The following is a 14610-nucleotide window of genomic DNA, read 5'->3' as shown; positions in this document are numbered from 1 at the left end:
CACAACTTACCCCGGGTTTGGGCTAAGTTGAGCTGTGGGAAAGGGTAAGTTAAGCCGCCTACACATTTCTGTACTGAATTCAATGTTACCACTACCTTTTTAAAATCATGACTATCTTTATTTCCCAAACACAACTCAACACAATCACAATCACTTTTTTGTATTTTAATAAATGTAAGAATATTTTAACACCTAACAAACACAACACTTTTAACATAGGCCAGGCCTTGTTGTTACCTCATATCCCAGCGATAATGCCTTGCATTACGCCAGGGAAGAAAACACTTTAATTTGCTCAACTTGCCATTGGCTCAACCATTGGCTCAACTTAGCCCATGGCTTTTGGCTCAACTTACCCCAAGGCAAACATTTTGACTATATTAGCCCACACAGCTACAAGGATGCACTTTCATGCTAGGTTTAGGACCACATATTGAAGCTTATAGAGACCCCAACTGATGTGTAGAACAATCTAACACAATACATTCATTTGACTTGGTGAAAATCAGTTTTTTGGACCTAACTTGCTTACCAATTTTTTCTTGTGGTTTCTTCCTTCACAAACTCCATGAAATGATGACCTCTTGCTAAATATTTGGTCAAATGATTCATTTTGTGTATGGTTCCCTAGAAACAGGGATGGCTCAACTTCCCCTTTGGCTCAACTTACCCCACTCTCACATACTGGAAATTTGCTTTGCACTGTTTAGCTTGTTTATTTAGGGACATAGTAGCATTTCTGATATGTACACAGTATAGTCTGAACAGCTGTTTGTATCTCTCTCTCTTCCTCTCTCTCTCTTTCTCTCCCGCTCTCTCCAGGACACTGCGGGTGGGCGAGAAACCAGAAGTCCCCTGCATGAGTAACTGTAACTGCTACACCTCCTCAGTCAGCCCAGTGTGCGGCTCCAATGGAGTCACCTACCTGTCCTCCTGCTTTGCAGGCTGCACTACAACAGTGAGCACAGGCATCTACCCCCCTCCGGCTCAGGTCATTACCCTGGAAGCCTTCCACCCTCATCTCCCTGCGTCCCATTATGTCCTGTGATAGATAGAAGCATTCACCACAGCCCAAATTTTGGTCATTGAAGTACAGAGCAGCCATCCTAGAAATAGAATCCCTGGAATGGACACAATGTTCTGTCTTATGAGCAACGGTGGACCAGTACAATATGTTGTCTCCAGTGCTCATATGTACCATACAGATGCCCTGATATTATGTTACCCTTCATTAAACCAAAGTAACTTCCATCATGGCCTTCATGCACATCAAGCTGTGACAAATCCATTACCTTTCAATGGCATCTAGAGATCCTACATCTAGATGGTCTTCATTGTTACAACTTGCTCTGTATTTAGATGCTTCTCCCCATGCAGTGAACCGAAGCAGGCTGTGGATGAATGTTCTTTATCACACTCCTCTCACTTTTATGAATCATAGGTATTATATCTCTGTGTTACTGTGTGCAGTCAGAGCGTTGACCTTTCTACATATGAAATCTCTGGGTTTTTATTAACACTGCACAAATAGAGTCACCACCATTGGTCATTTTACATTTCCCCAACAACCTACATATAGAGAGATGAAAGAGATGTGAGACTGCTTTGTTGTATCTGTGTTCATCTGGCTTATTGTCACATAAAGTTAGAAAGTAACACTAATGCAGATATACCTATTCTCTTGTCTTCAGAATCTGACAGGGTGTACATGTATATCCAGTGACAGTGAGATGGCCACAGCTGTCCCAGGGAAGTGTCCCAGTCCAGGCTGCCAGGAGGCCTTCCTCACCTTCCTCTGTGTCATCTGTGCCTGCTGCATGATTGGCTCCATGGCTCAGACACCCTCCGTCATTATCCTCATCAGGTAACACCACTGGCATTCACCTTACCACCATGCCATAACTTGCCCAGTAGAACCCAGTCAAAATGAAGAGAAGGTTTACTTTACTCAGAGACATCTCTCTCTTTCCTGTGTGTAACAAATACTGTGTTCCCTTCTCTTCCTAGAACTGTGAGCCCTGAGCTGAAATCATATGCTCTTGGAGTTTTGTTTCTCTTGCTGCGACTACTTGGTATGTTATAGTACCGTTACACTTACATCTGAACTAGTCAGGTTGCACTGTTACATTACTTTGTTGATAAATCAAACATACTGAGGTTTCAGATGCTACAGGCTGGTCATGGCTCACATCAACACCATCATCCCGGAAACCCCAGACCCACTCCAATTCGCATACCGCCCCAACAGATCCACAGATGATGCAATCTCAATCGCACTCCACACTGCCCTTTCCCACCTGGACAAAAGGAACACCTACGTGAGAATGCTATTCATTGACTACAGCTCACAAAGCTCATCACTAAGCTAAGGACCCTGGGACTAAACACCTCCCTCTGCAACTGGATCCTGGACTTCCTGACGGAACGCCCCCAGGTGGATAGAGTAGGCAACATCACATCTGCCATGCTGATCCTCAACACGTGGGCCCCTCATGGCTCACATCAACACCATCATCCCGGAAACCCCAGACCCACTCCAATTCGCATACCGCCCCAACAGATCCACAGATGACGCAATCTCAATCGCACTCCACACTGCCCTTTCCCACCTGGACAAAAGGAACACCTACGTGAGAATGCTATTCATTGACTACAGCTCACAAAGCTCATCACTAAGCTAAGGACCCTGGGACTAAACACCTCCCTCTGCAACTGGATCCTGGACTTCCTGACGGGCCGCCCCCAGGTGGATAGAGTAGGCAACATCACATCTGCCACGCTGATCCTCAACACGTGGGCCCCTCAGGGGTGCGTGCTTAGTCCCCTCCTGTACTCCCTGTTCACCCACGACTGCGTGGCCAAGCACGACTCCAACACCATCATTAAGTTTGCTGACGACACAACAGTGGTAGGCCTGATCACGAACAACGATGAGACAGCCTATAGGGAGGAGGTCAGAGACCTGGCAGTGTGGTGCCAGGACAACAACCTCTCCCTCAACGTGAGCAAGACAAAGGAGCTGATCGTGGACTACAGGAAAAGGAGGGCCGAACACGCCCCCATTCACATCGACGGGGCTGTAGTGGAGCGGATCGAGAGTTTCAAGTTCCTTGGTGTCCACATCACCAACAAACTATCATGGTCCAAACACACCAAGACAGTCATGAAGAGGGCACGACAACACCTTTTCCCCCTCAGGAGACTGAAAAGATTTGGTATGGGTCCCCAGATCCTCAAAAAGTTATACAGCCGCACCATCGAGAGCATCCTGACCAGTTGCATCACCGCCTGGTATGGCAGGCCCAAAAAATTGTCAAAGACTCCAGTCACCCAAGTCATAGACTGTTCTCTCTGCTACCGCACGGCAAGCGGTACCGGAGCGCCAAGTCTATGTCCAAAAGGCTCCTTAATAGCTTCTACCCCCAAGCCATAAGACTGCTGAACAATTAATCAAATGGCCACCCGGACTATTTACATTGCTGCTATTCGCTGTTTATTATCTATGCATAGTCACTTTACCCCTACCTACATGTACAAACTACCTCGACTAACCTGTACCCCTGCACATTGACTCAGTAATGGTACCCCCTGTATATAGCCTCGTTATTGTTATTTTATTGTGTTACTTTTTATTTTTTATTTTAGTTTATTTAGTAAATATTTTCTTAACTCTATTTCTTGAACTGCATTGTTGGTTAAGGGCTTGTAAGTAAGCATTTCACGGTAAGGTCTACACCTGTTGTATTCGGCGCATGTGACAAATAAAATTTGATTTGATTTGATACAGTTTGTTGACCAATACTGGTGTGATGTTAAGGCTAAAGTATTGATTTCTCCAGCTGTAGAGATGAAAAGCTTGTGCTGCTGATCTAATCTTCTCCTCACCTGTTTTGTAGGATTCATCCCCCCTCCTCTGATCTTTGGTGCTGGGATTGACTCAACATGCCTTTTCTGGAGTACAGAGTGTGGGGTTAAGGGAGCCTGCCTGCTGTACGACAATATTGCCTACAGACATCTGTATGTGAGCCTGGCCATCGGTCTTAAGGTCACCGCCTTCATTCTGTACACCACCACCTGGTACTGTTTACGCAAGAACTATAAGAAATACATCAAAAATCATGAGGGCTATACGACACCAACCGAACTGTTCCCCTCCAGTCTCACGATGGACAACATGAAGGATGGGAGTCAGAACCCAAACAGGACAACGTTTATATACAACCTAGAGGACCATGAGTTGTGCGAAAATATGGAGTCGGTTTTATAGTTTCTGAACCATCAAAAGGACTATCTGCTCCATTTATAATTAAAAAAGATCATAAATGACGATCATCCTCCTTTATAATTTTTTTATTAAACAATAGAATGTTTTGAAGTCCTATACAGGCCCTGGAAGACTGTTGCTGCTCTTTTCTCCAAATCCTTGGTAACTTTTGATAGAGGCCATTTTGATTGTAGAGGTGTTATCAGCGAGGCTGTAGTCCAGTACCAGTGAAATCTGTTGTGATTGTTAGTAGAAGACAACTACTGTCTGGCTCTGTCCTGCTCCTAGGTGATTAGATGGTCAATATTATGCTTCTGTTAAAGGCTCCATACTCGCTCGAGTAAAACATGGAACCAGTCAGTGAAAATGACAGGTCCTGTTTGGTCAGTTTCACTATGTGTTACATTTCGTTCCCTTCCATCATGGAACCAAGATATAAGTATAAATGATAGGACGTTTCTCCACGTTGCCTAGAATATACAAATAAAGAGATGTTGTGTCATTCTGTGTTGCGTAATTTAAGTTTTATTTCGATGAAACGAACAGAGAGCTGTCTTATGTACTATATAGTGGAGGAAGTAGAGCGCTTGTACTGTATAGGACGATTGTCTAACGTTACTGTATGCATTCAGTGTCAGAATGAAGTTCAGTGGTAGTAGCTGAGATGGTGTTGATGTCAGCATACACTGTACAAAACCAGCACTCTTACTGGGACACACACTGGGTTTGACTATAAACATAGAACTTAGGTTGTCTTTCTATGGGTTCAAATGTTATATTATTCATATCCATTTCTATCATTGTGAAAGAGATCTATCTGTCTTTTTGCAGACTCATTTCTGAATGTTGTACAAGTTTCTTAGCTTTTCTATTTACATTTTTTATTTGCTTAGTTTATTAAAACCTAATATGTCTTAATATGAGGGATTATGCAGATAAGAATATCATTTATGTTTTGAGGGGGCTTTTGCACCATAAGTAGAAAAGCGAAGATTGGATTTTTGTGCGTGTTATAATGACATATCTCTTCAAGCTAAACAATGAAGATTAAAGTTTATATATTTGTACTTGTGAGGTTCAGAATGTTGTATTAGAGTGAACTAAACTGAGATGATAATATAGGAATTTGAGATTTAATTATTAAAAAATGTTTAGTTGTGATATGCATTACACATAAGATGGGAGCCAATGTCATAACAAGAAAGGAATACGAAACAAAGAGCAAAGCAAACTAAACCAGTGCTTTGTATAGGGCAGAGTAGCACTGCTTGTTACTTCAGAGCACGCAGAATCTGCATGTGAAGTCACACAAAAGGTACTGGGAGTAATTTATATGCAATGGCTGATAATCCTACAACAAGGTAATAGGCATTCTTATTTTGTTATCCGTTGACATATTTTTTTGAAGACCCTCAAGGCTTGATGGCACATCTAACTTCTTCTTTTACAGTTTCTCTACAGCAAAAGTTTTAGCATTGTCCCTTTTCTTACACTTTTTTGTATGGCAAGATATAATTTATTTTACTCTGGAAATAAAATTATTTTTCAGAAAATAATCCAGACATGGTGTCATTTTCACTTTAGTTCTTTACAGAGAAAATATACAGTTTAAGTCGGAAGTTTACATACACTTAGGTTGGAGTCATTAAAACTCGTTTTTCAACCACTCCACAAATTTCTTGTCAGTTAGGACATCTAATTTGTGCATGACACAAGTAATTTTTCCAACAACTGTTTACAGACAGATTATTTCACTTATAATTCACTGTATCACAATCCCAGTGGGTCGGAAGTTTACATACAGTGGGGGAAAAAAGTATTTAGTCAGCCAACAATTGTGCAAGTTCTCCCACTTAAAAAGATGAGAGAGGCCTGTAATTTTCATCATAGGTACACGTCAACTATGACAGACAAAATGAGAAAAAAAAATCCAGAAAATCACATTGTAGGATTTTTTATGAATTTATTTGCAAATTATGGTGGAAAATAAGTATTTGGTCAATAACAAAAGTTTCTCAATACTTTGTTATATACCCTTTGTTGGCAATGACACAGGTCAAACGTTTTCTGTAAGTCTTCACAAGGTTTTCACACACTGTTGCTGGTATTTTGGCCCATTCCTCCATGCAGATCTCCTCTAGAGCAGTGATGTTTTGGGGCTGTCGCTGGGCAACACAGACTTTCAACTCCCTCCAAAGATTTTCTATGGGGTTGAGATCAGGAGACTGGCTAGGCCACTCCAGGACCTTGAAATGCTTCTTACGAAGCCACTCCTTCGTTGCCCGGGCGGTGTGTTTGGGATCATTGTCATGCTGAAAGACCCAGCCACGTTTCATCTTCAATGCCCTTGCTGATGGAAGGAGGTTTTCACTCAAAATCTCACGATACATGGCCCCATTCATTATTTCCTTTACACGGATCAGTCGTCCTGGTCCCTTTGCAGAAAAACAGCCCAAAAGCATGATGTTTCCACCCCCATACTTCACAGTAGGTATGGTGTTCTTTGGATGCAACTCAGCATTCTTTGTCCTCCAAACACGACGAGTTGAGTTTTTACCAAAAAGTTATATTTTGGTTTCATCTGACCATATGACATTCTCCCAATCCTCTTCTGGATCATCCAAATGCACTCTAGCAAACTTCAGACGGGCCTGGACATGTACTGGCTTAAGCAGGCGGACACGTCTTGCACTGCAGGATTTGAGTCCCTGGCGGCGTAGTGTGTTACTGATGGTAGGCTTTGTTACTTTGGTCCCAGCTCTCTGCAGGTCATTCACTAGGTCCCCCCGTGTGGTTCTGGGATTTTTGCTCACCGTTCTTGTGATCATTTTGACCCTACGGGGTGAGATCTTGCGTGGAGCCCCAGATCGAGGGAGATTATCAGTGGTCTTGTATGTCTTCCATTTCCTAATAATTGCTCCCACAGTTGATTTATTCAAACCAAGCTGCTTACCTATTGCAGATTCAGTCTTCCCAGCCTGGTGCAGGTCTACACTTTTGTTTCTGGTGTCCTTTGTCAGCTCTTTGGTCTTGGCCATAGTGGAGTTTGGAGTGTGACTGTTTGAGGTTGTGGACAGGTGTCTTTTATACTGATAACAAGTTCAAACAGATGCCATTAATACAGGTAACGAGTGGAGGACAGAGGAGCCTCTTAAAGAAGAAGTTACAGGTCTGTGAGAGCCAGAAATCTTGCCTGCTTGTAGGTGACCAAATACTTATTTTCCACCATAATTTGCAAATAAATTCATAAAAAATCCTACAATGTGATTTTCTGGATTTTTTTTTCTCAATTTGTCTTTCATTGTTGACGTGTACCTATGATGAAAATTACAGGCCTCTCTCATCTTTTTAAGTGGGAGAACTTGCACAAATAGTGGCTGACTAAATACTTTTTTTCCCCACTGTACACTAAGTTGACTGTGCCTTTAAACAGCTTGGAAAATTCCAGAAAATGATGTCATGGCTTTAGAAGCTTCTGATAGGCTAATTGACATCATTTGAGTCAATTGGAGGTGTACCTGTGGATGTATTTCAAGGCCTACCTTCAAACTCAGTGCCTCTATGCTTGACATCATGGGAAAATCAAAAGAAATCAGCCAAGACCTCAGAAAGAAAATTGTAGACAAGTCTGGTTCATCCTTGGGAGCAATTTCCAAATGCCTGAAGGTACCACGTTCATCTGTACAAACAATAGTACGCAAGTATAAACACCATGGGACCACGCAGCCGTCATACCGCTCAGGAAGGAGACGCGTTCTGTCTCCTAGAGATTAACGTACTGTGGTGTGAAAAGTTCAAATCAATCCCAGAACAACAGCAAAGGACCTTGTGAAGATGCTGGAGGAAACAGGTACAAAAGTATCTATATCCACAGTAAAACAAGTCCTATATCGACATAACCTGAAAGGCCGCTCAGCAAGGAAGAAGCCACTGCTCCAAAACCGCCATAAAAAAGCCAGACTACGGTTTGCAACTGCACGTGGGGACAAAGATCGTACTTTTTGGAGAAATGTCCTCTGGTCTGATTAAACAAAAATAGAACTGTTTGGCCATAATGACCGTCGTTATGTTTGGAGGAAAAAGGGCAATGCTTGCAAGCCGAAGAACATCATCCCAACCGTGAAGCACGGGGGTGGCAGCATCATGCTGTGGGGGTGCTTTGCTGCAGGAGGGACTGGTGCACTTCACAAAATAGATGGCATCATGAGGAAGGAAAATTATGTGGATATATTGAAGCAACATCTCAAGACATCAGTCAGGAAGTTAAAGCTTGGTCGCAAATGGGTCTTCCAAATGGACAATGACCCCAAGCATACTTCCAAAGTTGTGGCAAAATGGCTTGCTTAAGGACAACAAAGTCAAGGTATTGGAGTGGCCATCACAAAGCCCTGACCTCAATCCTATAGAAAATGTGTGGGCAGAACTGAAAAGGCGTGTGCAAGCAAGGAGGCCTACAAACCTGACTCAGTTACACCAGCTCTGTCAGGAGGAATGGGCCAAAATTCACCCAACTTATTGTGGGAAGCTTGTGGAAGGCTACCCGAAATGTTTGACCCATGTTAAACAATTTAAACGGAATGCAACCAAATACTAATTGAGTGTATGTAAACTTCTGACCCACTGGGAACGTGATGAAATAAATAAAAGCTGAAATAAATCATTTTCTCTACTATTATTCTGACATTTCACATTCTTAAAATAAAGTGATGATCCTAACTGACCTAAGACAGGGAATTTTTACTAGGATTAAACGTCAGGAATTGTGAAAAACTGAGTTTAAATGTATTTGGCTAAGGTGTATGTAAACTTCCGACTTCAACTGTATATACTGATATAAGGAGTTTACGTGTAGGCAGATAAATGAATTACCTCTATTTGATATGTGTCTAAAGCACTCAATCAGTCCTCTATACGTATACTGATGTCCTAAAATTATTGAGCAATACTTGATATCGGTTTCAGTCAGAATTTTATGTCACTATTAGCTATCTGTGCTGATTTATCCAGATGCTGTAAAAGAGCTCATCGCAAAAACACGCCTGATTCATAATGTTCAACAGCACCATGATTACCCTAAATGTTTTAGTGTTTAAAATAGCTTTCCCAGAGCATATGTTGGTACTTTGTACTTGCTGAGTGTCTTTTGAAAATGTGCAGTGCATTTATCTGGTCTGCTGTTTAGACAGGCAGTCCAATTCTGATATTTTTTCCACTAATTGGTATTTTGACCAATCACTCTTTCAGAGCTGATCTGATTGGTCAAAAGACCAATTAGTGAAAAAATGATCAGAATTGGGCTGCCTGTCAAAACACAGCTATATTGATATGGCTTAGATTCTCTTTTGAGCCATGCCAGATGAACTGAGTTAACACTGGTGGAGGGGAAAAGAGTGCAAGGCAGGGTTTTAAGAGGAGGCCTAGAGCTAATCATCACATTTTTACTTTAGCCATTTAGCAGACGCTCTTATCCAGAGCGACTTACAGTTAGTGAGTGCATACATCATTGTATTTTTCATACTGACCCCCCGTGGGAAATGAACCCACAACCCTGACGTTGCAAACGCCATGCTCTACCAATTGAGCATCCCTGCCGGCCATTCCCTCCCCTACCCTGGACGACGCAGGGCCAATTATGCGCCGCCCCATGGGTCTCCCGGTCGCGGCCGGCTTACGACAGAGCCTGGATTCGAACCAGGATCTCTAGTGGCCACTCGGGAGGTCAGTACACCAGCCTTCAAAGTGTTTGGCTATACAGTATCACAGACACAGACAGGAACTATCAGCCCACATGCCTTTCCTCTCCACTCCACTGGCTGGAGGAAACAAGAGAAACAGTCTTTACATCCCTCTACGTTTTAGTTGGAGGCTTTCCATTCTTCCCGTGTGGGCAGTATTCTACCTCTATCTCTTAATTAAAGTAGAAAAACATTGTGCTACAAAATGGGCTCACAATTTCACTGTGTGCATGTTGATACTTGTTCTTTGATAGCCCTTGATAATAAAAAGAACAACCAAGGAAGTCATATAACATTTTAAAGATTGCAACATTATGGGATGTGTTTGATGTTGCTTTCTGTTTTATAGTCAATTTCTCAGAGACCATATTATTCCAGGGTGTTGGATGTTCACAGCGTTGGATGTCCATTGTAATCCTTGATTACATCCTTGATTGCATGCAGTTGTTTACTGTGGTACAAAGCCAATGGTTTACATCCGAGAGAAAACGCAGGACAAAAGACCCATTCCCTGCTGTCGATTCTTACAAGGCGACGCGCAATCTTATCCCAAAGCACATTTGTATGTGTTTAAAACCAATGACAAATGGCTGAAACCAATGCTGGCACAGATTTAATGGTAACAGTGTTGTGTTCAATACATATCTGTGTATTGCAGTCTGACCGTAACCCTATTTTTTTCTGGGTCTTGTTTGTCATTGATAGGGATGACAGGAATTTATGAGAGTGACAGTTTTTGCAACAGAGAATTGAATAAAAAGATTAATATAACAATACACACATAGTTGACAGCACTAGCACTGCAATAAACATGTTATTCTAAGGAGAGAAACACAGGAAACGGAGAGGGAAAGCATAAGAAATCTGTGATAAATCACCAACCATTTGAGTACGCAATAATTGAATACCAGTCTCAAGATGCTGCAAAATCAAACAAGGCAAATAATTGTGCTTTGTTTATCTGTACAGTATGTGTGTGTGTGTGTGTGTGTGTGTGTGTGTGTGTGTGTGTTTACACTGCATTTGTTATGCTTTGTTTCATGTGGTGATCCATCAGCCAGGCTGGCTATTGTATCACACTGCACATAATTCATTTGGGGATTCATCACGGAAGCTGATTTCTCCAGAGACCTGCGCCTCTGGTTTGTTAAAGTACATAGCATTTATTTTATCAATCAAACTAGCAACTTCGTAATGTAGCAGAAGTCTATCCCTCAGGTCTAGCCTATTAAAGCAGTGCCAGGTCTTTCATGATTGCAAACCGCCAACATAACCCACATAAAAATATAAAATAAAAATACCTATTCCATTTAAACTTTAAGATATTCTTCAAATACTAACAATTACTACAATATTACAAAGCGTAGGTTTCCATTATTTTCTACACATAAATACATCTTAAAACATATATTTTGATCTTATAATGACAATAATTAATGATGTTGTTAATATGACAAGTATTTTCTGTTATGACAAGTGTTCTTGTAATCAAATATCACTCCGTAATTACCATTTGTAAGAGCTTCAAAATATTTCTGAACATACAGGACAAATGTCAAGAGGTATGGGAGTGCACTCACAGTGCATTACCTTGTACAACAATCATCATATTCTCAACTTGGAGTTCACTGCTAAAAGCAACTGATTGCTGCTCTAAGAAAAATCTACTTTTTGCTAATTCCAACCCATTGTTGATGTAAAAGATTTCCTGGGAGTCCTTTAAAGCCCTTGTGCCATTTCTCCCAGCATTGTCTTCCACCGTTGGTTTTAGCCATCATCATGTCAGACAGCACAGCGAGACGCTTCAACAAAGGAGAGATGCTCATGTATGCCAATTGGTTCCAGCATCAGAGGCACCTCAATTACAAACACACTCCTCGAAATGTATCACACTTAGAATGCTGATCACACCAAAGCCCTACAAATACAATTATCATTCTTTTAAAAAATCGTATTCTGAAAGTAACATCCATGCATGACAAGCCTCCTGTCTCCAGGCTTGTTCGTCCCATCCGGTGCTGTCAAACTAATGAATGCTTCACCTTGTGAATCAAACACAGCATCATAAAACATGACAGTTTGAAACTGTAAGTAAGATGGAACTACCATTTTTAGCATCACACTTAAATCCATGCATTCATATTCAAAGGAATATTAATATTCTAGCCCAATGGAGCTTGACTGGGTGACATTTAGAGGAGAACGAGAGGTTGATGTTAATTGTCTTACTGTAGAGGTCACAGATTGATTCAGAGAGGTTTGCTTAGCTGAGATATGGCCCAGAAAATATACTGTGAACCAGTATCAGTGCGTGGGTAAATTCACTGGGGAAGCCAAGCCCCCCACATAAAAAGCCATATTACAACCTACACTACCGTTCAAAAGTTTGGAGTCACTTAGAAATATCCTTGTTTTCGAAAGAAAAGCAATTTTTTGGTCCATTAAGATAACATAGAATTGATCAGAAATACAGTGTAGACATTGTTAATGTTGTAAATGGCTATTGTAGCTGGAAATGGAAAAGGTCCTCAACTGGCAGCTTCATTAAATAGTACCCGCAAAACACCAGTCTCAACGTCAACAGTGAAGAGGTGACTCCAGAATGCTGACCTTCTAGGCAGAGTTGCAAAGAAAAAGCCATATCTCAGACTGGCCAATAAAAATAAAAGACTAAGATGGGCAGTCTGAGATATGGCTTTTTCTTTCTGTTCTCCATATTGAACTTCCATCCTTTCGGGCCAGGGGCACAACAATGTATGAATTAATGGTTGGGTCAGAATCAGCGTTATAATAATTGGCCAATACAGAGAATTAAGTAAAACCACAAGTCTAAATCCCTATTTCCATCCATGGCTAATTTAGGAAAGGGACAATTTTAGCTAGCTGGCTAGCTAGCCACTGGAGGACAACAAGACCACGAAATGCAACAATTAAAGTTCTTCTGTCAATGACATATGCTTCAATAGGTTTTGATAGGAGTGATGCCAAATCCAAGCTGGCTTCCCTTGACACTGTTTTGGGTGCACCAGGACCATTCACTGTTGAGCTCGCTCAGTTTAGCTCAACGCAGATTGGCTAATTTTTTATACTTTTTTTGTCAAAGGAGGACAAATGCTCGCTGGCTTCCCTTGCCTTCAATGCTACGGGTGGCAACAATGTCAATCTTGTTTGGACCAGACAGCATCAGATAGATGGCCTACACCAGGGTTCTTCAATTCCGGTCCTGGAGGGCCGAAACACTTCTGTTTTTTATTTCTACCTGGTAGTTAATTGCACTCACCTGGTGTCCCAGGTCTGAATTAGCCCCTGATTAGAAGGAGGGGATGAAAAACAGAGGTGTTTCGGCCCTCCAGGACCGGAATTGAAGAACCCTGGCCTACACGTAGAGAGACAGAGGGGCGCTGTTTCGCTTGCTCGGATGGTTTCTCCTGTGAGATACATTCAGCCTCTTGTGAATTGAAGAAAAATTATGAAACACAGAGAGAAAGATCAATTGTTTAATGTTATTATTATTTTTTGGTTTATTTTTTTGGGGAAGCCTGGCTTCCCTTGGCATCCATGAATACACGCCACTGCTGTGAACAATATCTGACTGTGTTGAGATGCAGCTGACTGACAAAAGCAAACAATGATAAATCAACAGATAAATCTAATGCATTGGAATAAAGGCTATTTTTATCAAGGACACATGGCAAACAAATTGCAAAATTAGCAAGTACAAAGGAAAATCTATGTGTTTAAAGGAGCTCAGCTGAGGCCGAAATACAGCACTACTGAGTGGACAGTGCAGTGGACAGGGAGACGGTTTGTGCAGCCATGTAAAAATAATCTTGAAATATAAATATATGGAGATGGGTATTTTATTTTATGACTGACTTTAAATCAAGGTCAGTGTTGTTATTCCCACTGCATAACAGACAACAGATAACATTTTTGTAGTCCCCCGGTTCGAATATCTTATATTGTTTGTGTTCAAAGTGGTGGACTTGAAGCAAAACCTGTCAGAGAAACTGAGGTGGTGCAGTATTGACAGCCTGTCTGCTGATATCAAAATGCTGAAAAGGGAGAATAGTTTGGAGAAGCTTTTTCTGTCTTTTAGAAATACTTTGTGGGATGTGCACATGTGATCTGATTCACAGTTGAAGAAAAATCATATGCATTTACCTCAGTACCACTACCACACACAACCCATGACACTCCATGCAACAAAATCCTTAAAAGGTTTAATGGAGCAATCCATTTCCAATGTCACTAGACAGATTTATTGGAATGCTGTGCTGAAAGAGCACCATTGGTATATGTACCAGTGTACCAGTATGATGAGCCAATAAAGTGACAAAATGTACAGTATATGTAAATGTTTTTTAACTGAGAACTGGCGCTAGTTAATTCCTCTCTTAGGTCTTCAATCACTCACCCATCCATCTGCCTGACAAACTAAATTTTCACTGACTCAACATGCCTATAAATAAGACAGGACAACCATTAAGTTGAAAGCTGAAAGGTTTTGCATTGGAGCGAGGAGAGTAATCAGACTCAGAAAGGACAACCAGCTATACAAAGGATAATTTATGATATGCTGACACCAGAATGCTACCCAATAAACATCTT

At 41.4% G+C, this 14610-nt stretch overlaps 1 protein-coding gene across 2 annotated transcripts in view; it reads left to right on the top strand.

The window, feature by feature from the left end:
• LOC121531903 (solute carrier organic anion transporter family member 3A1-like) overlaps positions 1 to 5820 on the top strand; it is a 68176-nt gene extending 62356 nt beyond the window's left edge. The window contains exons 7-10 of one of the 2 annotated variants that reach the window (XM_041837446.1): positions 823 to 958; positions 1692 to 1864; positions 2008 to 2072; positions 3897 to 5820. In XM_041837446.1, the coding sequence (XP_041693380.1) occupies positions 823 to 958; positions 1692 to 1864; positions 2008 to 2072; positions 3897 to 4267 (745 nt within the window). In that variant the 3' untranslated portion in view covers positions 4268 to 5820. Of the gene's footprint in view, positions 1 to 822; positions 992 to 1691; positions 1865 to 2007; positions 2073 to 3896 lie in introns of both variants that reach the window. The other variant, XM_041837445.1, reaches the window with a different exon arrangement.
• The last annotated feature ends 8790 nt before the right edge of the window (positions 5821 to 14610 follow it).

The sequence above is a fragment of the Coregonus clupeaformis genome, chromosome 19 (genome assembly GCF_020615455.1).
Source record: "Coregonus clupeaformis isolate EN_2021a chromosome 19, ASM2061545v1, whole genome shotgun sequence".
NCBI lineage: Eukaryota > Metazoa > Chordata > Actinopteri > Salmoniformes > Salmonidae > Coregonus > Coregonus clupeaformis.
This window is presented reverse-complemented; position numbering and strand designations above follow the sequence as displayed.